A 26,779-nucleotide genomic window follows, 5' to 3' on the forward strand; every position below is an offset into this window, starting at 1 on the left:
TCCAGTCTCATTTTCAAGCATACATTTCCGAAACGATTCCACTTCTTCAGATCTGTGATGCCTATTCTCACCTGCAAGCTTTTTTTTTTTTTTTTTTAACATCTTTATTGGAGTATAATTGCTTTACAATGGTGTGTTAGTTGCTGCTGTATTATAACAAAGTAAATCAGCTATACATATACATATATCCCCATATCTCCTCCCTCTTGTGTCTCCCTCCCACCCTCCCTATCCCACCCCTCTAGGTGGTCACAAAGCACCAAGCTGATCTCCCTGTGCTATGCGGGGGCTTCCCACTAGCTATCTATTTTACATTTGGTAGTGTGTATATGTCCATGCCACTCTCTCACTTCGTCCCAGCTTACCCTTCTCCCTCCCTGTGTCCTCAAGCCCATTCTCTAAGTCTTTTTTTTTTTTTTTTTTAATTTTTATTTATTATTTATTTATTATGTTTATTTTTGGCTGTGTTGGGTCTTCGTTTCTGTGTGAGGGCTTTCTCCAGTTGCGGCGAGCGGGGGCCACTCTTCATCGCAGTGCGCGGGCCTCTCACTATCGCGGCCTCTCTTGTTGCGGAGCAGAGGCTCCAGACGCTCAGGCTCAGTAGTTGTGGCTCACGGGCCCAGTTGCTCCGTGGCATGTGGGATCTTCCCAGACCAGGGCTCGAACCCGTGTCCCATGCATTGGCAGGCAGATTCTCAACCACTGCGCCACCAGGGAAGCCCCTCTAAGTCTTTATTCCTGTCCTGCCCCTAGGTTCTTCAGAACCATTTTTTTTAGATTCCATATATATATGTTAGCATACGGTATTTGCTTTTCTCTTTCTGACTTACTTCACTCTGTATGACAGACTCTAGGTCCATCCACCCCGCTACAAATAACTCAATTTCGTTTCTTTTTATGGCTGAATAATATTCCATTGTATATATGTGCCACATCTTCTTTATCCATTCATCTGTCGATGGACACTTAGGTTGCTTCCATGTCCTGGCTATTGTAAACAGAGCTGCAATGAACATTGTGGTACATGACACTTTTTGAATTATGGTTTTCTCAGGGTATATGCCCAGTAGTGGGATTGTTTGGTCGTATGGTAGTTCTATTTTTTTTTTTTTTTTAAAAACGAGTCACAGATTGTGTATTTAAGTTTGCCTTTCCAGATTCACTTCTTTTTTTTTTTTTTAAGTATTTATTTATTTATTTATGGCTGTGTTGGGTCTTCGTTTCTGTGTGAGGGCTTTCTCTAGTTGTGGCGAGCGGGGGCCACTCTTCATCACAGTGCGCGGGCCTCTCACTATCGCGGCCTCTCTTGTTACGGAGCACAGGCTCCAGACGCGCAGGCTCAGTAATTGGGGCTCACGGGCCCAGCCGCTCCACGGCACGTGGGATCCTCCCAGACCAGGGCTCAAACCCGTGTTCCCTGCATTAGCAGGCAGATTCTCAACCACTGCGCCACCAGGGAAGCCCTGGTAGTTCTATTTTTAGTTTTTGAAGGAACCTCCATACTGCTCTCCATAGTGGCTGTATCAATTTACATTCCCACCAACAGTGCAAGAGGGTTCCCTTTTCTCCACACCCTCTCCAGCATTTACTGTTTGCAGATTTTTTGATGATGGCCATTCTGACTGGTGTGAGGTGATACCTCATTGTAGTTTTGATTTGCATTTCTCTAATGATTAGTGGTGTTGAGCATCCTTTCATGTGTTTGTTGGCAATCTGTATATCTTCTTTGGAGAAATGTCCATTTAGGTCTTCTGCCCAATTCGGATTGGGTTGTTTGTTTTTTTGATATTGAGCTGCATGAGCTGCTTGTATATTTTGGAGATTAATCCTTTGTCAGTTGCTTCATTTGCAAATATTTTCTCCCATCCTGAGGGTTGTCTTTTTGTCTTATTTATGGTTTCCTTCGCTGTGAAAAAGCTTTTAAGTTTCATTAGGTCCTATTTGTTTATTTTTGTTTTTATTTCCATTTCTCTAGGAGGTGGGTCAAAAAGGATCTTGCTGTGATTTATGTCATAGAGTGTTCTGCCTATGTTTTCCTCTAAGAGTTTTATAGTGTCTGGTCTTACCTTTAGGTCTTTAATCCATTTTGAGTTTATTTTTGTATATGGTGTTAGGGAGTGTTCTACTTTCGTTCTTTTACATGAGGCTGTCTAGTTTTCCCAGCACCACTTATTGAAGAGGCTGTCTTTTCTCCATTGTATATTCTTGCCTCCTTTATCAAAAATAACGTGACCATAGGTGCGTGGGTTTATCTCTGGGCTTTCTATCCTCTTCCGTTGATCTATATTTCTGTTTTTGTGCCAGTGCCATACTGTCTTGATTACTGTAGCTTTATAGTATAGTCTGAAGTCCGGGAGCCTGATTCCTCCAGCTTCGTTTTTCTTTCTCAAGATTGCTTTGGCTATTCGGGGTCTTTTGTGTTTCCATACAAATTGTGAAAATTTTTGTTCTAGTTCTGTGAAAAATGCCAGTGGTAGTTGGATAGGGATTGCATTGAATCTGTAGATTACTTTGGGTAGTATAGTCATTTTCACAATGTTGATTCTTCCAATCCAAGAACATAGTATATCTCTCCATCTGTTTGTATCATCTTTAATTTCTTTCATCAGTGTCTTATAGTTTTCTGCATACAGGTCTTTTGTCTCCTTAGGTAGGTTTATTCCTAGGTATTTTATTCTTTTTGTTGCAATGGTAAAAGGGAGTGTTTCCTTAATTTCTCTTTCAGATTTTTCATCATTAGTGTATAGGAATGCAAGAGAATTCTGTGCATGAATTTTGTATCTTGCTACTTTACCAAATTCATTGATTAGCTCTAATAGTTTTCTGGTAGCATCTTTAGGATTCTCTATGTGTAGTATCATGTCATCTGCAAACAGTAACAGCTTTACTTCATCTTTTCCGATTTGGATTCCTTTTATTTCCTTTTCTTCTCTGATTGCTGTGGCTAAAACTTCCAAAACTATGTTGAATAACAGTGGTGAGAGTGGACAACCTTGTCTTGTTCCTGATCTTAGAGGAAATGGTTTCAGTTTTTCACCACTGAGAATGATGTTGGCTGTGGGTTTGTCATATATGGCCTTTATTATGTTTAGGTAAGCTCCCTCTATGCCTACTTTCTGGAGGGTTTTTATCATAAATGGGTGTTGAATTTTGTCGAAAACTTTTTCCACCTGCAGGCTTTTATTCACACCTTCTCCCTGGAACTGTCTTCCTCTATCTCCTACTGGCCTATTTTGCATCCTCCAGGTCTTAGTTTTAAAAACCATTCTGAGAAGCCTGCCCTGACTCTACCCTCCCCAGGTTGGACGCTTCTCAGGGATGCTATGATGCCACCCTGCACCTCTGCTGCAGTCCTCATCACAGAGGGAGTTGGAAAATGTGATCAAATAGCTTGGCTGTCTGACTTCCCCACTAAAGTTTTGCAAAAGCAGAAACTGCATCTATCTGTATTACAACTGGATCCCAAGAGCTCAGCATCACTAAAAGCTCTTAATTAACATTCAAAGTTGTGAATGAATTATAAGTACTTTAAACATTTCCCCCAACAGTATATTTATATAATGACTTCCCTTTGCATTATTTATATTTTTTAATGATTCCAAAACATCAACTTCTGGGTAACAAATGTTGAGTTAGGGGGATCCGAAACAAATAAAAATCTACCACATTTCTCAAGTATTGGATCAAACCATATGAAACTGCTGTTTTTATAAGTCAAAATGGACTAACATCAATTTCAAATGGTTGAACATACAGGCTCATGCCCTAACATTATCGTGTTAGGCTACTTCATATACCTTCCTCTTCCCTTCAAACCTCCCATACTCCTTCTATTTTCTTTTTCTTCCAATCTTTTTTTTTAATTAATTTTTATTGGAGTATAGTTGCTTTGCAACGTTGTACTCCTTCTATTTTCTTTCTCAGCTGATGACCTCTTATTTTATGGAGAAAACAGAAACCCCACCAGTGGGAACTTCCTCATCTTCCTACCACCAAGGCAACAAAACTACCCATACCTACACGCATCTTCTCTCCCTTCTGATGGAGAAAGTGTCCCATCCCTCTTATCAACAGACAATCTTTCCTCTTTTTTTCTGATCTCATCTCCTTGTCTTCTCAAGGACCAAAAGAACTAAGCCACGATTTGTCTCTCCACTCCACTCTTGAATATTTTCTTTGCTTTGATTACTAGCTTTGAGGTTTATTGCACTTGCTTCTCCATTTCCTGTTTGGAAGCTACTGGTGAAATTTTTCTAAACTTAATTTTAAAAATTCATTTATTAGGTACTAGGGGAGGAAGCTGTGGGAGGCAATTTCAAATCTTTACCCAAATGTCTCCCTCCCATTCAGTCTTCAATGTATAATCTAGCATTTATTTGTCCCAGCCACTCCTTAACTGCTCTTGTCAAGCTCATCATCATGTTGTCAATCTAAAGCACTTCTCTGTGCCCATCTTTCTTCTTCATGTCACAGCGACATTCAGCATAGCTGACCACTTTCTCTTTTGAAATCTTCTCTGAGCTTCTGCAACCCACTATTTCCTGGTTTTCTCCTACCTTGCTGGCCTCTCTTTCTCAGTTTTCTTAACTGGCTCCTCTTCATGCTCTTCCAAACCCCTGCCTGAGTGAACTAGTTGATTCTGGTGGAATTAAATATTATTTTTATGCTGATGAATCCCAAATTTATATCTCTAGGACAGATCTCTTGAACTCCAGACTCATATTTCTGATTCTCTTCTTGGTTGTCTCACAGACATTCAAACTCAGCATTCTGAGTTCTCCCATTTTCCAAAACAATACTACCATCCAACCACTTACTCAAGCCAGAAGCTTGGGGATTATCCAATCCATTAGAAAGTGCTGCTGATTCTACTCCCAAAGCTGATCCGTCTATTCCACATCTACTACCTAAATACAGGCCACCAACATTTCTAAGGCAATAGCCTTTTAACATATCCCTTTATCTCTATTTTGCCCTGCTTCAAATCATTCTCCATCCAGCATCAAAAATAATCTTAATATATAAACCCCCGCTTAAAAGTTGTCAGTGGCTTTCCACTGCACCTGGAATAAAATCCAAACCCCAAGGCCCTGTGCCATCTCTCCCCTCCCCATCTCTCCAAACTTTTACCTGAGCTATCCTCCAGTCATACTGATCTTCTTTCTGTCTCTTAACTCACCAGGGTCTTTCCAATCTCAAAGTACAAGCTGCTCCCTCTCCCTCAGGCCTTTCTTCACATGACTAATCCTCTCCTGCCTTTGCCTTCAGCTTATATGTCACTTCCTCAGAGAGCCATTCCTTTACACCACTTTCCAAAAAGGGGGTTCTCCGCTGTTACTTTATCTGGGTTTACTTGTTTTTTTGTCTATCTTCTCCACTAAAACACAAACTGCACGAAGGCCAGTACCTTATGTCTTGATCACCATTATATCTTTAGTGCCAGATACAGTGCCTGGCTCACAGTACATGCCTAATGAATATTTGCTGAGTTCATTGATTTATGGTGCCACTGTCTATGCAAATTTTAATAGCATTATAAAGTTCATAATAAATATACTTTTTCTGGATAATTTCTGAAAATAAATTCCTCTCCCACCCAAATTTAGTTTTTAAAAAATATGTCACCTCACCTAAACTGAATCTCTCAAAAGCTTCCTGTCTGTCCTGAGTGGTTACTGGCTGACCTTCCAAACTTTCCAGTGAACGGAGGTGAAAAATGGTGAACTGGAGGTAATGAGGAAGGGTCACAACTGGATTTTCAGCTAGGATCACAGAAGTCAAATCTTGAAGTGGTTTCAATTTGCTTACATCTTGGAGCTGAAATGATAGGTAACATTATAATTGGTATAACTGAATTTAAAAATCATAAACATCAAGATGTTAAAAACATAAAAAATAAATAAATAAAATAAAAATCATAAACATACCTAAGGGAAGTAATAAATCAAGGAAATTGCTATTAACATGGCAAGGAACCTATTCATGAAACCTATTATCCAAAAGTAGTGGTTTGAAGGGAGGAAAAGAAAGGAGTATTTGAGAATCTAAAATGTATCAAGGGCAATATTAGGCATTTTCCATATACCATTTTAACTGTGACTTCTCACAAAAACCTATGATATAGGAACCATCTTAATTTTCTAGATGATGAAACTGAGGTTCAAAGAATTTAGGTGACTTGCTCAAAGCTCAGAGGTTATATGTGAATGAAATAGGATTTGAATTCAAGACTGTGAAACTCTAATCCTATTATCTTTTCAGTATGCTGACTGAACAAATCAAAAATATAAATGGCTATAAAAAAGGAGTTTGGTAAATCTTCAGGTAACAGTTATACTTGATAGTTAAAAGAAATAAGGATACGTAGAGACACTCACGGTTCTGAAGTAAGATTTTTACATTTACCCAAAGAGGGATTTTAAAAGGTTGAGAAACACTACTACCAATAGCTAGTATAAATAAATCTCTCCCAAGTGGATGTGCACTCTTACTGAAGCCAATGTCAAATATGAACTGGGATGAGAAGGTCTTACAAAATTAGAAATAATAATAAATATTTATTAAATGATTTTCCTGTTAACAGTCCTATCTAGGGATCAGCTACTTTTGGAACATGTGTGGCAAATTTTAAATAGATTCATGGCTACCTCCTCCCATCACCCCATAAGCTCCAAGAGCTCCAAGGTGATGCTGGGTAGCATGGCGTGGGGCTTGGGCTCTGAGGTTCTTGGGCTGTCACAGTGAAATGGTAGAGTCACCTTACCAGATCTTTATAAAGATGAAATGAGAAAGCATAAACATTGCACAGCATTAAACAAATGTTATTTATTATTATTGGCTTCTACTGGTGAAAGTTTAAAATACTACATAACTCTAATGCTGTATTCCTTACAGTTTTTAAAGTATTTTCACATCTATCATTTCATCTGAGCCCCATACCACTTCTGTAAAGAAGGCAGGGCAGGGACTGTTTTCTCTAATTTAAACAGTGAGTTTTAGAGAGATGAAAGATTCTCCAAAGGTCACAGAAGCAAAGCCTAGACCCACATTGGAAGTCACATCTTTTATTTTCTATTCTAAGACTTAAGTTCTTTAAATTATAGCAGGATTGTACCAATTTTAATACAGATTTAAGTAAATTAATGTTTTTACTTTGCAATGCTTATTGAATATCTAACTGTATAAATATCACAAGGAAATCATAAAATATACTCCAGAGAAAAATACACATCATTATTAGCTTATGTGAACCACGAAAACAAAGTTGCCCTACTATAAAAAGCTAGTGATTAACACTTCTTGTAACACCTAACATTATAATCAAGATTAATTCAGATTAATTCACAAGTTTGAAAAAAAGAACTCTGCTCTAGGCATTCAGTGACATGGACTCTGGCACAAGTTGAATGACTTTGGGTAAGAGAGTTAACCTCTCTGAGACTTTATTTGAAAATGGGAATAAGACAATGGTACCTAACTCACAGAATTATAAAAATAATCCCTGCACTGTCTCCTTAACAAGAGTATTTTGAGGCTCAAATGAAATGAAAGATGGGAAAATGCTAAGAGGTCAACTTTTAGTTACCATGGAACCATGCAAAACCAGGACTGCCTATATTTAATTACCATAGAGAATACTAGGTTATGTCTGAATTTGATGTTTGGTCAAAGGACCAAGGACATTAGAAGAAGTCCCATTTTTAAAAAAACTTATAGATTTTCATCTTTTTGCTTCAACAAGTCCAAAAATTTTTTAAATATTCTTGCTACTTTGAATAACTTACCGATGATATCTTGTTGCCTTTCAGATTGAGGACTTGCAAACATTTTAACTTCTTCCCTAACCATACTGGAATATGTTCAATTTCATTTCCCGCAAGGTTTAGCTTTTGCAGATTATGCATATTTTCTATACCTTCAATTTTGCTGGAAACCAAAGGGTAAAATCAAACTTAGTAAGTACAATGATAGTGCCCCTCCATTGTATTTTTAAAATAAACAGGCTTGGTTTTATGTGGAGTTACTTTCCATAATTATAATTTATAAATGAGAATTTAAAGAGTGGCTAAAAACAAATTTACCAGAACAGCTCTGGTAAACTCTTCATTACTGTCTGTGCCCAGGAATCCTACCTATCCTACTATCAGACTTTAAGATCCCACAACACAGAAGAGTCTGTCCATAGCATTCTCACTAACCACTGTGAAGACTACTAGTGGACAGCAAGGGGAGAGCTAGAAAGTTCAACAGCACACACTGTGCTATGTGCTACAGCCCTGCACAAGAACAAGATGTCCTTAATTATTACCTTAAATCATCACCAAAACATTAGCTATGCCAGCAGGATATGGCTGCCATTTTGAGCTGGTGGACCCCCAGAATGATACTGTATTTATGAACAAAAATATTTTAATCAGAATATTTAAATTAATAAAACATTATCACCCATATTGATGAATTTTCATGGATGAAATATTTTCCCAAGTTGATTCCAATTTAATTCCTTGGTCAATTCTCTATACTGGGCAAATATTTCCAAGCTTCTTTATTTTCAGTTTTATTTTGTTGAAATTATTTTCATCACAATCAATTTTTTTATACATACTTTACATTAAGGATTTGATTCATTAATCACTTTTTTTCCCATTTCATTTTTGCCATATTAGAGGTTCTGCTACTGTTAGTTGTTTTGTTCTCTGGCCATTATATATACCAAGTCTTACGGGGAGGGAAAGTACATAGATATAAAGATTTTCAAGATTTGGTAATTGTATCATTTTGCCTATAACAAGTTTTCTATGTATATTTTTAGCCACTGTCAGTTTTATTATGTTTATTTCTCAGAGTAATATATATTATGAAGTGGAAACAAGATAGTGTGTATTTATTACAGCAATGAGCAAAGAACATTAGGATAAATACATAGGCTCAAAACAGGTTGAAATATCTTTAGGATCAAAATGACAGGGTTAAAACATTCTGCTTCATGCCACCTTTTTTAATGTAATAAGGCAGTTAATCAGACTATATCTGGGAAAACTTCCTGTCAAAAATGGAATTAAGATAAAATTTGGTACTCAAAAAATGTATCTCCTTTGATAATGACAGATATTGTTATGTACTTTAGTAATGTCAAAATATGACAGTTATCATATGTGAAGGGCTAGACTACAAATGAATAAGGATCAAAGTGCCTGCTCTTTCAAAGGATTCTTTCAGTAACACAGCAGCATTAATCTACCTCTTTAACAAAGATGAGGACCCTGCAGTGCCACCCAAAGAAGTATTTACTTACCAGATTTTGTTATATGATAAGTTGAGCTCACGTAATTTCAACAGCTTGTCCACCTTCTCAATCTTCCCTATTAGATTATGGCTGAGATTCAGTATTTCAAGTTTAACACATTTTTCCAAATTTTCGATATACTAATTGGAAACAAATGAATAAATACTTTATATAACAGATGCCTCGACATAAGCATGACATATAAGCATGTGCTGATCAGTCACCAGAGACTAAGCCTTTACTGCTTCCCCGGAAAATCCGCTGGTGTGGCTCTCCTTGGCCAGGAGCGGCCACTCTCCCCAGGTCGCCAAACTCTCCTTGCCCCTCAGCGGACAACACTTCCTATGCACTAAGAAACTGAAGACTATCCAATGAGAATTTCCCCATCAATCCTTTTCTCCACCTCGACTTTTCTATGCCTCTCCCTTTCTCCCCTCTTCAAAGTTCAACTAGGTACTTACGCTCTTGCATAATCTCACCCATCTCTTCTTCTCCTTGTGTTCCTATATCTCCAATCTCTTTCTCTCTCCTGGATCTTCCCCTCAAGTTTAAAAACAGTCACTTTTCAACAGATATTTATTTCCCACTCACTACATGTCAGATGTGGCACCGGGCAATGGCGATATACTGGTGAACCAGACAATTTCCCTGTTGCAGGAGCCTATGTTCAACATGCTCAGTCTCCTCTATATAATACAAATCACCTCACACCCAACTTGTTTCCTACCAAGCTTTCATTTTATCACCCTTATTTGCCACCATGTTCTCATAAAAGTTGTGAATATTTGCTCACTCTGAGGCCTTCCATTCACTATTATTCTATTGGCAAAGCAATATATCTTCCACCCTTACTATGTATTCAAAAAGTTCTCCCCAAGATCACCATTCATTCATCCATTGCAACAAATATTTATCAAACATGGATTGATTATGTGTCAGGAGCTGTTCTAGGTACTGGAAATATGGAAAAACAGTGGTGAATAAGGAAAACAAGGTTCTTGATTTCATTCACAGGGAAAGCCAATAAACAAATAGAGAAACAAAATTTTCAGGCACTGAAGCATACTAACAAGAAAATAAAGGTAACGTGATGTGACAGAGTGCAAGGCACCAAGACGGCAGATTTTGTCTGCTGTGTTCACTACTATAGTACTAGTGCCTGGCACATGGTAGGTGCTAAATAAATATCTATTGAGTGAAAGAATGAGAGAGAGTGACTGAGGAGAAGGTGGCTAACTGCAATTGGGTTGGTAAGAGAAGGCTTCACAGAGAGAGGAAGTGCATGGAGTTGAGACTCTAATAATAAGCCAGTTGTGTGAACATCTGGGGACAGAGAATACCAGGCAGAGAAAAAAATGCAAAGACCCTAAAAGAATGAACCTGGTTGGTTTGAGAAATAGAAGGAAGGGCTTTTTAAACTGCCAAATCAAATAACCTCTTCCAAGTTTTCATCCTATTTGCTGATTCGGTGACATTTTATAGCATATCCTTTCTGCCTGACGTTCTCTCTCCTTTGGCCCCCGTTCATCATACTCTTGGATCTTCTATTCCAACAGCCCCTTCGGACTTTTTCACTGGGTCTGTCTCTCCCACGTGCTCACTCTCTTTCTCTGATTCCCTCTCACTATTTCTCCTCTTAATCCTAGGCATTCTTCACACTAAGCTCTAAATTCCCAGAGATCAGAAACCAAGCTTATTGACTTCTGTATCTATTCCCACAGCCTAACATAATGCCTGGCATATAATAACCACACAGTAAAGATTTACTAACTTGATATTTCATTTTCACACCCTTTAAACTCCAGGATGTCTCTTTTTTCCTTTTTAATTACACAAGACATAAATATATTCTAATAAAAATTTCAAACAAACATAAAATGCTCTCTTCATCAGGTCTCCAGGCCCCCATAAAAAATCTCACTGCTCAAAAGTAACCATTGTTAAGAGGCTGGTGTATATACATATAGGTCTTTCTATTCATTTACATCTGTATATACATATATAGAAAAACAGAATTTTAAAAAATATATTTCAAGACCTTACTATACAAAATATTTTAGAATTTGTTTGTTCCATTTAAATATACTGGAACATTTTCCCACATTAATACATAGAGTTCTGGGGTTTTTTGGGTTTTGTTCTTGTCTTTTAAGAAACTTGATAGTATTTCATGGTATATTGCACCATAATTTTTTTAAGCAATCGCCTATTGACAGACATTTGGTTATTTCCAATTTTTCCATCTTAAATAATGCTTAATAAACATGACTATTCAGATACTTTTGGATACGTGTGCAAATATTAATAGATATCAAGGAGTAGAACTGCTGTGTTGGTGAGTATAAACTCAGTAAGTATAAACTCAATTGCTGGATCAAACAAATACATTTGAAATTTTGATAAATACTAACAAACTGTTTTCCTAAAATGCTGTACCAATCTATACATCCACTAAGACCATATGAGAATACCCATTTCTCACACCTTTCTGAACACTGAAATAATCTTTTTAATTCTTGTCCATCAGACATACAAGATGGAAAATGGCATCAAACTATTGTTCTATTTCACATCTCTTCGACATTAATGAAATTGAACATATTTTCATGTTAACATTAGCCATTTATAATATTTTTGTGAACAAACTGTTCATATCCTTTGCACATTTTCCATTTAGCTGTCTCTTTCTATTGAACTGTAGGTGCTCTATATATTATGTGGATATTGTTACATATGCTGGAAACACTATCTGCCAGCTTGTTTTTTGCTTTAACTTTTTAAAAGATATCGTTCATTAAACACAACTTTTTAAGTTTTTTAAGTAAGCTAAATCTGTCAATATTTTTCTTTGTGGTATTAGGGTTGGTGTTTGCTTAGAAAGGCCTTCCCAACTCTAAGATTTAAAAGTATATTCTCCTATATTCTTTCCTAATAATTTTATAGCACCTTTGTTGGTTGATTTTTGTTTCATTTTCATTAAGATTTTCAATCTTCTGGAATTAGTTTTTGTGACTAATGTAGTAGGCATCTAAGTTTATATTATTTCCAGTTAAAAAATTAAGTTATCTATTACAATGTGCTCATGCTGTATAGTTTATGAATAAAGTAGTAAACAGTCTAGACCAGGGATCAGCAAACTTCTGTAAAAGGCCAAATAGTAAATATTTTTGGCTTTGTGAGACATAGTCTCTTTGACAACCACTTACCTCTGCTATTGTAATGCAAAAACAGCCACAGACAATATGTAAACAAATGAGTGTAGCTCTGCTCCAATAAAACTTTATTAACAAAAATAGGTAGTAGGCCCAATGTGGCCTACAGGCTGTAGTTTGCTGACTCATTCTAGAGAGAATCAATAATGTATAGAATAATAGGAGCTTATGAATTTGAAGATGTCACACTTCTGATGGAGAACTTTCACTAGAAACAATAAAAGATCTGCAACAAATTCGGCGACATTAGGGTACTGTAAATCTAATATACTCTTTTAAAAAAAATTTTAAAGCACATAAAAATTAAAAACAATGTCTGTATTCAGAAATGTTGGTAACCTACCCTAAATTTCTTGCCACCATCTTTAGAAAGTGAAAGGTTCAGAGATTTTACCAAGGCCAAATTGTCCTGTTTAGTAAGTTTTTTAACAAGGGCCTCGGTAATATATCGAACTCCTTCATGTGAATCAGCTTCTGAAATTACACAAACAGATCATTATCAGTAGAGGAAGACACGAATACTTTGAAAAACAAATTGTCTTGATGCTATATAACAAAAAAAAATTTTTAAGCCATGCAAATGTAAAAACAGCTGGCGAGTTCTAATTGCAATGTTTTAATAATAATATTTTACTTTATGTAGCATTTCATAATAATGATAATAACAGTTATACTCTGTAAATATTAATTGTGTACAAGCTTTGTGCTAAATACTTTACATTTAAAAATTTAATCTGGGGACTTCCCTGGTGGCGCAGTGGTTGAGAATCTGCCTGCTAATGCAGGGAACACGGGTTCGAGCCCTGGTCTGTGAAGATCCCACATGCCGCGGAGCAACTAAGCCCGTGCGCCACAGCTACTGAGCCTGCGCTCTAGAGCCCGCGCGCCACAGCTCCTGAGCCCCTGTGCTGCAACTACTGAAGCCCGCGTGCCTAGAGCCCATGCTCTGCAACAAGAGAAGCCACCGCAATGAGAAGCCCGCGCACCACAACGAAGAGTAGCCCCCGCTCGCCGCAACTAGAGAAAGCCTGCGCGCAGCAATGAAGACCCAACGCAGCCAAAAATAAAATTAATTAATTAATTAATTAAAAAAATTTAATTTGTACAACAAACTTTTGGGATAGAAATTACTGTTCCCCTTTATAAAAGAAATTATAATAATTTATTCAAGATCTTGCAGCAAGAAATGTGCAAATCTAGGACTTGAACCTAGGCAGATGAATCTAAAACTTATACTTTTAATTATATGCAGCACTGAGGTTTTTAGCAGAATTTTAATGTTAGCTATTTTAAAATATATATATATTGGCATTATTTAGTTGTTTGTTTTTTAAAATTCTAATCTAAAGTTGAAAAACACTGGAATTCTTAAAAATCCTCTTGTGGTGCTCCAAGGACAATGGTGCTTCAAGGACAAAGAATGACCCTCCTTCAAAAAGTTTCAGCATTATACCCCCTACCGACTCTTAATCACCTTCCCCACCATGTTGCCATGGTTACGAAATTCCTGAGCCCACCTGGGCGACGCCTACCTGGGCTACTGGGCCTGTCCCAAATAAGGAAAGGCATCTGCCCTTTCCCACTCCCACCCTACAGAAGGAAGGTATATGTGCCTCGACCAATCAGTAAATGAAATTTTCACCTCGGACCATTCCTTTGTTTTCTGGCTATAAAAGCTGATCAATAGCACATGTTTGGGCTCGACTCTCCCAGACTACTAGGAAGTCGGCCCACTGTTCTGGCAGCAACCCTTCCCTCTAATAAATTCTATCTTCTTTACATTCTGCCTTGAGTCTGGAAATTCTTTTCCAACCCACGTTCAGACCACGACACCTCTTTTCCTATTTCTTTTTTATGGTAGGAAACTCAAATTTGTTGCTCTTTTAAATATAGAGGATCATAACATATTTTATAGAGATAAAGTACTAACTTAATGGATAGCACACCCTATCTTAAGACCTTCCTGGATATTGCAGTCACAGCTTGTTAAAGCCATGTTAGTATAGCACAGGGAACTCTACTCAGTACTCTGTAATGGCCTATATGGGAAAAGAATCTAAAAAAGAGTGGATATATGTATATTAATAACTGATTCATTTTGCTGTACACGTGAAACTAACACAACATTGTAAATCAACTATACTCCAATTAAAAAAAATTATTTAAAAAAACGCTATGTTAAATTCTGCAAAAGCATCCAAAAAAAGAAAATTGCCTCTTGGTTCTTTCTTTATGAATCAAAGATAATTAATCCTGGGTTCAGATCCAGGCTGTGGGCCAAAGTTTCCCTATGATTACTCATAATAAGTTAATATTACATTTATTTTGGTTCAAAATAAAATAATTTTTAAAATTTGGGCCATTCTAGGAAAGAACATTTTCTAAAATATTAATCAAATTAGAAATAACAGTGTACCAACGGGCAGCAAGGGTACAGTCAACTCAGGGCTGACAATGTTTATTAATAAACACTGATCAATATTCAGGTCAACAGAGCTTGATGACTGTGATTTCATGACTTAGCAAAGAAATCACAAAGTTTTCTTTCACACTTAATCCCATTATAGATACCCAGACTAAAAGAACGCTTTTAAGAAAAAATAAAAACCTTGGTGGAACATTTACATGTCCCTTATGTGGAAATCAGTCCATTCACAGATTGCTAATAAGCAAGATGTTAATAAGCAGACTGGAATAGCCCAGGGGTGGATAGCATTTTTATATTGAATTAAGGCACTCCATTCCAAAGTGAACAGATATGCCCTCCCCCCAGCCAAGGATTATGGTAAATTTGGCATATGAGCTTTAAGGCACTCTCCCACCACAGGAAATAAAGCTTCCTCTTTCAGGAAACTCCCTTCTCCTAACCCTTTCAGACATCTTCACCCTCACCCAGAAGCCTCCATCCTCCACTGTCCCTACACAATTTCTGTCAATAAAAACAATGGTTCAAGTTAGTAGCTGGATATATGTTACATTTGGACCAAAAATGTAAGTTGAATATTTTCCATCTGTACTTAACAGTATTTGGTGAAATTCTTAGGTTAAAAGCAATACCTTGATGGTCTTGGTAGTCCGAACGCATAGTGTTTTCAGCTATAATCTCAACTTGCTCATACCACTGTCTTCCAGAATGAAAAGGTAGAGTCTCGGATCCACTTAAAGGTGAAAGTGACCTAGATCTCATGTTGGACGTAAGAGATGATGGACTAGGAGAGTGAGATGATGGTGGCATCTTTGCTTTGGAAATTTTTTGCTGAGGACCTTTCTTCATTGCAAGAATAAAGCCAGGTGTCCATCAAAACCTGTAAGAGTTTCCAGTGTATTTAACAAGGTTAATTTTTAGAGCTATCAAAACTATTAATCTATTTCTAGAATTTTCAAGACTACAAAGTTATAAACTCAGAAGTTATAGATGCTAGAACCCAAACTACTCCAAGCTGATGGGAGCAGACACTATTTCAGACATTGCTGATTACTTTACCAGAGGGAAAAGAGACCTCTAGAGGGTCCTGTACTGACAAATACTCCAGCCAAAAGCCTTACCTGTCATTACAGTTCTCAATTTATTGGACCAAACTGATCACAATGTCTCTTCTACCCATAAGGGGTCCTAGATTGCAGGAAGGTGGAAATACTTGGCAACCAGCAGTATTTCATACTGATAAGCAGTCTCTCCTTCCTGAAACAGTTTCTTCCTTTGGCTTCTGGGACACCATACTCTCCTGGTATCCTCCCGTCTCCCTGGCCACTCCTTGGCCTCCTTTGCTGGCCAAGGCTCTCCTATTCAATCTTTAAATGTCAGAGCTCCTCAAGTCTCTTCTGGTCTTTCTAATCTTAATTTAGACAATATAATGCACACCCATGCTTCCCAACGCCACCTGTATACTAATATTTATATTTTCAATCCAACCTTTCTCCGAGTTCCAGACACCTATTCCCAACTGCTACCTGATATCTCATTGGCATCCTGAATTAACATGTCCAAATTGAATTTATCATTTCTCTCATTCCTCCCATCCTGTTCCTCCTCCAGTGTCCCCTAACTGTGAACAATGCTCTTGGGAATAAGACAGAAACCTGGGAGTCATTCTTGACGCTTCCCTTTCCCTTTTTCCCATAACCAAACAATCACCAAGTTTTGTCAATTCTACCTCCTAAATATCTCTCAAAATAGTCCATTCTTTCCATCTCCACTGTCGTCTACTCTAATCCACGCCCTAATCAAACTACTATAATAGCTTCTAACTGATCTGTCTACAAGCTCTCTTGCCTTCCTCCTCCATCACTACATTGCAGCCAGACTGATCTATTTTAAAAGTTAATCTATCTGTCTGTAATAAATGAAATATTTACCATGAGCTATGAGGTCCCCCATGATACCGCCTTGTCTCTAGCCTCACATCTGTCACTGGTTCCCTCAACTCTGTGGCTCCAGCCACACGGACCTCTACATCTAATTTATTCTGCTGTAAATGCTTGTCCTCAGTCTTGTCTTTTCTTTTTTTAAAATTCTTCAGAAATTCTCTCCATATAATCTGGATATTAACCCTAATCAGATATATGATTTGCAAAAATTTTCTCCCATTCTGTGGTTTCCGTTTTACTCTGTGATATTGTCTTTTGATGCTCATTTAAAACTTTTTAAGAAGTCCAATTTGTCTATGTTTTCTTTTGTTGCCTGTGCCTTTGGTGTCATATCCAAGAAATCACTGCCAAATCCAATGCCATGAAGCTGTTGCCCTATGTTTTCTTCTAAGAGATTTATAATTTTAGCTCTTACATTTAGGTCTTTGATCCATTTTGAATTAATTTTTGTATATGGTATTAGGTAAAGTTCCAAATTCATTCTTTTGCATGTGGATATCCAGTTTTCCCAGCACGATTTTTGAAGACTTCCCTTTCCCCATTGAATGATCTTGGTACCCTTGTCAAAAATCATTTGACCAAATTCCTTTACTTTTTATGTAAGAAAATTAAGGCCCAGAATGGTAAATGACTTGGTCAGACACAATGCTAGCTGGAGTAATGATAAGAATCAGTTCTCCTCTTAAATTAATTTGTAAGTCAAATCACATAATTAATCTAGTAGAATATAAGTTCCATGAAAGTAGGGATATTGTTCACTGATGTATTCCAGACCTAGGACAGAGCCTAAAAGATAGTAGATAATTACTACTTATGGAATGAATTATTCATAAAGAACCTGGAACCAATAAAATGCTATTTAGTACTTCAGCCATAGGATATCTTCATGAGTAGTATTAGTCCTCAATACCAAGAGCCCTAACTTACAGGTTAGGTTTATCCAAAAAAGATTTTCATGTTATACAATTGCTCTTATAAGTACATTGCATTAATTATAAATTTGACAAACTTTTAGACCAAAAAAATCTTATAAGAAGCATAGGTCTTGAACAAGGCTGCATTAACAATGATTCTATTTTTGCTCAATATCCACAGTCTCCCCTACTCTTACTACTTAAAATGTGAAGATAAAACACAAATTCTTTTTTAGAAAAGTAGTTTTCAATCCAAAGTTTTTGGATAGCTCCAATCTTAATGCCAGGGACTTCCCTGGTGGTCCAGTGGTTAGGACTCCGTGCTTCCACTGCAGGGGCCGCGGGTTTGATCCCTGATTGGGGAACTAAGATCCCACATGCTGCGTACAGCATGGCCAAAAAAAAAAAAAAAAAAAAAGAAATAATAATAATAAATCGTAGCTTTTTAAAAAAAAATCTTATTTTAATTTTTTTTTTTTTTTTTTTTTGGCTGTGCCACGCAGCGTGGCAGCGTGTGGATCTTAGTTCCCCAACCAGGGATTGAACCCGCGCCCACTGCATTGGAAGCATGGAGTCTTAACCACTGGACCACCATGGAAGTCTAAAAAAAAATCTTAATGCCATATAAATTGGTATTAGAAAGAGATATTATAGTGGTTTGATGTGTGAACATCTTCATATGTAATAAATACACCTTCACATGTATGTACATGGGTATTATTATACAGGCTGGGATTTTAAAGAAACTTATTTTTTAAATGGTTAGAACACTTACAATATATGTAAAGGAGAGCTGCCATTAACATATCGAATCAATTAACCAACATTTAACAGATGTTAATACCTTTCAATAACTATATAGTCACTCTAGGAATGCTGATCTTGCCCAAAACATTTCTGGAATTCCTCTTTGGGTCCAGCTTTCAGAATTAATTTATAAGTCTCACAAGAAAACTAGATCCATCACTTCAACTACATTTTGTTTTTATTTTCCCAGTTTCATTATTAACTTTACCATGTGCCAAATATTGTGATAAGCTCTTGTATGTATCCTCACATTAGAACAATTAAACACAACAACTCTATGAAATAGGTGTTATTATCTCCCATTTTAAAGATTAAGAGGTTAAATAATTTGTTCAAAGTCCCATAACTAATTGGTTAAGCCAAGACTTGAATCCTGATCTGATTCCAAAGCCCATGACTTCATTACCATGTCATACTGCTGACTGAGTTTTCTGGAGGCCAGATCATGTTTGATTCACTCTGTAGGGCCTAGGATAGTGCCTTAGACAAAACAGATCATAAACAAGTGCCACTAAACAACCTTGATTAATAGATGACATACACTATAAAAACTATTCCTGAAGGAAAGAGAAAATTTAATACAACAATAGCATCACTGAACTCATGATCTAGCTTCTTAAGGTGACTAGTTTGAAGGTAACAAAAACCTGCGAAATTTTTAAAAAGTGATTATTATTTCACAGGTATACAGTACAACATGGCCAACTACCTTGTTCCAATAGTCTAGGTCACTTTAAACTGCAAATCTATGTCTTTACTTTCTCTTCCGTTTTTTCATGTCATATCATCCTCATAGGTCAGAAAAGCTTTCCCCCAATTCACATAACTGCTATTTATGCCATAGCCACAAGGTTTTGGGTCTTAATTTCACAAGCGTGGTAAACAATTTTTGTCTCACCATTCTGCCAAGGCAAAAAGTCTCTTAGTAATACTCCTCATTCTGTGTTAAGCTGCACTGGTGCTCTCTTTCTAAATAATAATATACTCAAGCTTGAGAAGAGCTAAGAGGCATGTGCTTTAACAGTATAATTTTATTCATTCCTGAATTAAATATAGTTTTCATAAAGGCAAGAGATTTAAAAGATAAAAGAGGAGAGGCACAGGGCCCAGTTCCCACTTGTATATGTCTTTCTCTAACCCATAGCATGATAGAAAATTATAAAATTAGAATGATAGTGTGCTACATGTTACAGAGATATGGCTTATATATTTTTTTTAGTTTCTTGGTTTAAAAAATGCACATCCTATATTTTTATGCAATGCAATTATTTTGTATCCTGCACCTTAGTCTTATCTCTAAATTCTTAAAATATTGAGCCATCCTGAATTCCTCTCAGAACATCCTAATGACCAAGACTCTTTGGGCCTCACTAGAATATCATGCTGTCCTTTGTTACCTCACCTGATTAGAAAAACTCTGCCTTACTCATTTATAGAGTTAAAGAAATATATCAGAATGGATTCCAGAAATTGAAATCAACTCTTTCCTTTAATGAATTGTAACCTGAAAGATTAAATGATGGTTCCAAAGTCACAGTGCATTGCCAGACCCCCTCCCTTGGTTGCCATAGCTCCTGTAAAGCCTGGATGTAGGATCTCATAGAACAGCTAACTCAGTGAAATGAGGTTAGGGATTTACTGTGCTTGAGAAAGGCCGGCATTATTTCAGAGACTATCACCTGTGGGTAGTAACACCTTGAACCACAATTTAAAGAGACAGATATGGCCTAGGCTGTAGTTTGCAATAATATAAACAAAGACTAATCAATAGAAAAGAGAAGATAGAGCTGAGATGTAGGGCTAGAGTGTGTGAAGGGCAGGATAAAGAGAAAACAAAACAAGCAAAACAAGTCCAGAGCTGGAGACACATTTTGAAGGCCCAGAAGGTAGTCTGCACAGTAAGGAAAGCCGTTGGATGATGTGATCATCAGAATCATGACCGGGCATCCTGTCATTCTCAGACTCAGATACTTGCCTTGATCTAACAATCCCCTCCATCACAGCTTAGTAGAGACCACACTTCCACCTCTATCCAGCCTTTCCTAACATTCCTAACTTTCCACCTTCTTCTCTGATCTTTTCCAAATGAGGCAGACCTCAATAATCCTCAAACCTTCCATCTCGCTTCCCAGCCACTCCAATATGCAAATATCCATCCCCATTTCTTGACTTCCATGTCATCTCCACTGCATCCCTTAGCCCTTTAATCACATCTCAGTACTTTCCCTACAATTCGACTTCATCCCATACCCTCACCCATTTAAACACTATTACTCTCTAACTAGTCCTTTCAAATATCCTGACTCCTATTCCTCTCCAATGGCAATTCTCCATCCTGTGCTCGTCAGCCTCTGCCTCCCATCCTTCATTCTATTCTGATTGCCAAGTTCTCCCACAAATTCTGTTCCAATTCCCTGACACTGTATTAGTCTCCTCCATTTCTCTATAGTTTTTTCCAGTACCCTGACTCAACACTTCTATATCCATCTTGATTTCCCAAACTGCTCATCACGGCAAATATTCTAACATCCTAATCCATTCCAATACTCTGACTTCTAATTAACCCCTCTTCAAACAAAATAATCAAACCTCCACCCATTCCTCTTCATCTCAACCCAACTGTCTATCTACTCGCCTTTCCCTTCCAACACCCTGACATCTGTGTCCCTCTGCATCCAATTAACATCCTGAACTCTCCTCTCACATCTCTCTCCATTCTACTCAGGTACCCAAAAAACCAAGCTTCCCATCCCTTTCCAGTATTTTATTTATTCAGTCATCCAATTTTATTTGGCAACTTTTATGCACCAAGAACTGTGTTAGGCTCTAAGAATACAGGGCTGAGAAGGCAGGGTTTCTACACTCAAGACACACAAGAGGATTAGGTCTCTGCACCAAATAGCATCCTTTACAACATCTTACAATTAGAATTAAATGATTATTTGTGAAACGACTTGATTATTGCTTGTTTTTCCTTCTAGAGTTTATGCTACAAGACAGTAGGGACTCTATTTGTTTATTGTTTGGTGCACAATATTTGTTGAATGAGTGAAGAAAGGACTGTGCTAAGCACTCTAAAGACATTACCAAATTTAAGTTCTCGCAGATGGTGTGTAAGTTCAAAATTATTAACCTCATTGATAAGCGACCGGGTGTCATTAAGAATTAAGAGCTTGGATTCTGGAACTAAGCAACCTGAGTTCAAATGTTAATTTTCCACTTTCGGTGTGACATAAGGCAAATTATTTAACCTCTCTGATCCACAGTTTCATCGCTTTTGAAATGGGGATGAAAACCTCATACAAGTTATTTTAAATTCTAAATTAGTTAACGCAAAGGACTAAAGGACTCAGAACTGAATCTGGCACACAGTGTACACTCGAAAGTAATTAGCGATTATTTTTTACAAACAAGAAAATATTTGCTCGGGAAGGTTAAGGACCACGCCCAAATCTCAAGAGCCGGTAACACAGGTGGCAGAATCAAGACGTGAAGCCAAGCTTTGACTTCAAAATGCACCTGTCCCTTAACCGTTATACAACAAAGTATTTGCTCTTTCTCTCCTTCAAATATTTCTTCCCAATATCCTAACTCTCATTTTTCTCCATGTACTGTATTCCGCCCGATCCCAGGACGCCCGTCAGGACACCCAAACCATCCTGTACCCCTGTCATTCCCCGCATACACCTGGCACACCTCCTCCCTCCTCCGCTCGGTGGCGGGACCCCATCTTTCTCCACGCCGCACCCCACCCCTGACCTCCTCATTTCCCATCCAAACCTCCCTCCATCCTCCTCCTCCCCACGCCCGTTCCGGGCCCTCCCCTCCTTCCCATCCAATCCCAATTCCCAGGCACACGCCCCCGCCCCGAATCCATCCCACGCTCGGTTCAGGCCTTCCCGCCTTCGCCGCTCACCCCCACCGCTCCGACTGGAAGCCGGAGAACGGCCTCGACCAAGGCCACTCACCACGGAGGAGCCGGGCCGAGCGAGCTCGCGGGCGGACGCCGGGCGGAGAGGCGCTGATCGCTCCCTTCAGGCGCTCAACGGCGCGGCGGCCATTTTGTTGTGTTGTGCCGGTTGCCGAGGGGCAGTGCGTGCGGTGTGGGCGGGGCCTGCTGCGGTCGCGCCCCTCCCCGGAGCATGGGGGCGGGGCCGGGCTTCCCGCCGCTTAGGACGCCAGGGCCGCGGGCGCGCAAAGGCGCGCGGGAGCCGGCGGGGGGTGGGGGGGGAGGTTCCTTGTGGCAGCTGGCTAGAGGCCTAGCGCTTTTCTCTGAGGCGAAGCGGCCGCCTCACGGCCAGGCCTCGTCACGCTCCGTGGGGGCTGGGCCTGAGGACGACCTAAGGGACCGATGTGGCGCTGTCGCCAAGCTCCCGCACTTCCAATGCTGGCCGTCTGGGCTTGAACTAGTGTGCCTCGCCCCACGCTCCTCCTCGAGGCCCATTTCTGAGGCGAATTCTCTGCTTCAGGTGCCAGACGTGGATAAACCGCTGAGGGAACGCATCTTGGGCTCCAGCTGCACCCGAGATTAAGGGAGTGAGAGCAGCCTGGGAGTCCTGGCAGAGACTAGTGCTCTGGTTGTGAGAGGGAAGCCAAAGCCAGAAGCAGTTGAAGAAACTTCGGTTGGGGCTTGCCTGAAAGGGCTGCATTTCACCGCGTATATTCAACAGATGGTTTAAGAGAATTTAGAACATACTGTGCTGGATACCAGGGAAATACAGTGAATTCTTTTAAAAAACGTTGTCGCCGAGGACACCATTCCTCCACTGCAGCCTCCCATTTCCAAGTTGGTACCCTGGACAGTGTCACCATCAGAGGTTGCACCATCTCCAGAAATCGCCAATGCAGGCACCACCTCTCCCTTACCGTAATTCTCCAATCTTAACAGCTTGCTTGCTCGGAAGACCCCCGTCCTAGCACAATTCACTTCATTGTGACCTCCAATCCCTTGTTCTTACCGTTTTCTCACAGTTCAATGGCCCATCTGTGTAACACTATTTTAGGAATTTCCTCTGTGTCTCAGTTTCCTCATCTGTGAAATGGGACAATCCTACCTACTTCCCGCAGTTATCCTGATAGTTATAAATGTTGATGTATGTGAAAGAACTTAGAACAGTTCTAAGTTCTCTCACATGCCCTATAATATGTTCTCAATATGTTTTAGTTATTTTAGCATTAGGCAAAGGTTTCCCAGAAGAAGTGACGCCTCATCCTAAGTCCTGGAAGAAGCAAAGAACTTAGTTCAGGGAGTATGGGCGTGGGGAAGAATTTGCTTGGCAAAGGGAACAACTTCTGCAAACCCCAGGAGGAGGGGGAAAAAAGAGCTTGGCAATGAGCTGGACGTTAAGCATATCAGGATACAGCCAAAAATCTGGAGTGTAGAAGCTAAAGCAGGAAGAGGGACCTTATGAACCGTATTAGGCACTTGTTAATTTTTCCTGTAGGCAGAGATGGATTCAGGACTAGGAAGTTCAGGTGGCTTCCAACAGGGGGCGCCATTCACACTCACATTTATGTGAATGATGCTCCCCTCTCCCCCACTATTTATGCAACACGGAAGGAGGCCCTTGGAGTTGTAGAAAAGTCAAAATTCATTAAAAGCTCCACGTTTTAAGTTGAAAGGAAGATGTATCCTTTTTTAAAAAAATCTAAGTTCAGATGATATTTATTAGTTTGGAATGTGTACATTGCTGAATTTCAGTTCTATTATTTTTTGTCTTTTTGTTTTTTTTTTATAAATTTATTTATTTATGTATATTTATTTTTTGGCTGTGTTGGGTCTTCGTTTCTGTGGGAGGGCTTTCTCTAGTTGCGGCGAGCAGGGGCCACTCTTCATGGCGGTGCACGGGCCTCTCACTATCGCGGCCTCTCTTCTTGCGGAGCACAGGCTCCAGACGCGCAGGCTCAGTGGTTGTGGCTCACGGGCCTAGTTGCTCCGCGGCATGTGGGATCCTCCCAGACCAGGGCTCGAACCCGTGTCCTCTGCATTGGCAGGCAGATTCCCAACCACTGTGCCACCAGGGAAGCCCTGTCTTTTTGTTTTGACACTCGTTTCTTTTTCTCTTTTCCAACAGAGAATTGGATTTATGGTGTCACCTCACTGCTATGTCCCTCAAAGTCTGTAATGATATTTAGGTGGGATCCATTATCAAATCATGGTATGCTGGTGTAGTTCATTATCAATCTGATAAGTAGCTGGTAAAAATATACACAAAATCCAGAGGATGGTGCAAAACACTTATTTTTCCCTTGGGTAGTCTCTCACTCCCTATCCAATTAACCTTGGGTGGGTACTTGCCAGTCCCTTCTTGGCCAGTTCTCCTCCTTCAACCAGACCCTCTGATAGTGTCTAGCATGATGAAGGCCTTGGACAGACCTCAGGCCTTAGAGCAGTCAGAGGTGAAACCTTTCTCTAGCTAATTTGAATATTAACCGCCTCTCTTAGCATGCTAAAAGAACCTCTCTCCCCAAAGCAGGAGTGAGAATAGGAAAGGAGTGAGGGCAACTCTTTAATTCCACACTGATTTGTATATATCTGGTAATATGAAGTTGTTACTCTTCTGAGTTGCATTTACAATACAAATACTAACCATAGCAGAGTGACCTAGCTATCCCTCAGTTCTTTTCTCCAAATGATAGAAAGCTATTCTGTTTGTTGTCACTTGCCTCATGTTTCACAATCCAGTTTAATAATTTTGCAGATTTGCTTCAGAGGAGAATCAGACTAAGGTTGTCAGGCAGCTTCCTGACAGGAGATATGTCTTATATTTCATATAGCACCCAGTACAAATCCTTCCACCTTGCAGTTTCATAATCATCATTTAATATTAATGGAATTTCCTCTTATTTAATTTATCAGAATAACTTGGAAAATAACAAGATTGTACAAAGCTAGAATTTAGCAATCAGAGACAGGGCCAGTAAGACCTTGACTAATTCATGAACTAAAAAGCTAAGATCACATGAATCCCCAGGAATAATAACCAGTGTCACAAACCAAAGGACTGATAGTCCATATAAAACTTTCCCAGACTCTTTTCAACAGATTTATGGACTGTAAGAACTAGAGAGAATCTCTGGTTCTGTTATATCACCTAGCTAAACTCCTTCAATTGACAGTTTGCATTATTTTTCAGTCCTAAAAGATAAAGTTATTTTCTTCTATAGAAATGGTCAGGCTCTAGTGTTTAGTCATTGGCTGAGGGCTTCTTGGAAAAAGAGTGACCTCAGCTTGAAAGCTAAGGTAGGGCTTGAAGGCATTAACAGCTGGAGGCTGTCAGCTAATATCCCCCTTGCAACTGATGGCAAGTTCTTTAATCAAGGGAAATCTGAGCAGCCCATCTCCATGGTTGCCACTCTGCTTTGACCACCAAAGACACCATACTGTTGCTGAAGTGCACAGAGGTATGTGCTGAGGGTGTAAGTGCCTGATGGCCAGGGCACTTTTGCTGTACTGAGGGAGGAGTCTCCTAAACCAGGAGGTCCTGGCCCTTGTCATTGGTTTTTTTTCCTTTTCCAGTTTTATGAGATATAATTGACTCTTGTCCTTGTCAATGCTAATCACCACTGTAACCAATCAAAACCATGCTACTGAAGTCTTGTCTCCCAATACCTCATGGAGATTTTAGCATTTTTAAGCCAGGCTGTTATTAGGGTTTCCTGGGGCTCAAGCATGAGTCTATTGAAGCTGAGTCCAAGGAAAGTCAGAATGGCAGACAATGAACTATTATCAGAATCATCTTCCCAGCTCCATGTAGCTCAATTCAGGAGCCTGAATTCCTCTTAACTCTCTCTTATAATGATTTCTGAAGACCTCCCTAGTAATTAGGCCTTTGGTGGCTTTCACTTAGGGTGACACTTATGTTCCATCTGGAAAGGGTAAACAGAGAGACCAAACTGAGTCTTAGGAGATGATCCCTTAGTATTCCCCTATAATCCTTTCCACTTGTAGAATATTGGAAATAATGACTCTTCTTTGATTTGTGATTTTAGCAATTTGAGTCTTCTCTCTTTTCATAAAGAGCTTAACTAAAGCTTTGTTAATTTTGTTGATCTTTTAAAAGAACCAACTTTTGGTTAGGTTGATTTTCTCTGTTGTTTTTCTACTCTTTATTTCATTAATTTCCATTCTAATCCTTATTATTTATTTCCTTCTGCTTGCTTTGTACTTAGTTCGCTGTTCTCACTGTCTT

General features: G+C 39.0%; 1 protein-coding gene across 10 annotated transcripts in view; it reads right to left on the minus strand.

Moving 5' to 3' along the window:
• Window positions 1-22,781, minus strand: part of CNTRL (centriolin) — an 89,532-nt gene extending 66,751 nt beyond the window's left edge. For 2 of the 10 annotated variants that reach the window (XM_082468509.1, XM_082468513.1), the window contains exons 1-6: window positions 22,556-22,691; window positions 15,556-15,803; window positions 12,842-12,972; window positions 9,296-9,426; window positions 7,785-7,926; window positions 5,631-5,817 (exon numbers count right to left, since the gene is read on the minus strand). In XM_082468509.1, coding sequence (XP_082324635.1) covers window positions 5,631-5,817; window positions 7,785-7,926; window positions 9,296-9,426; window positions 12,842-12,972; window positions 15,556-15,772 — 808 coding nt within the window. In that variant the 5' untranslated portion in view covers window positions 15,773-15,803; window positions 22,556-22,691. Of the gene's footprint in view, window positions 1-5,630; window positions 5,818-7,784; window positions 7,927-9,295; window positions 9,427-12,841; window positions 12,973-15,555; window positions 15,804-22,555 lie in introns of all 10 variants that reach the window. The other 8 variants (XM_082468511.1, XM_082468508.1, XM_082468507.1 and 5 more) reach the window with 5 other exon arrangements.
• Window positions 22,782-26,779: the final 3,998 nt, after the last annotated feature.

The sequence above is a fragment of the Balaenoptera physalus genome (assembly GCF_965194825.1).
Source record: "Balaenoptera physalus genome assembly, chromosome: 7".
NCBI classification, from domain to species: Eukaryota; Metazoa; Chordata; class Mammalia; order Artiodactyla; family Balaenopteridae; genus Balaenoptera; species Balaenoptera physalus.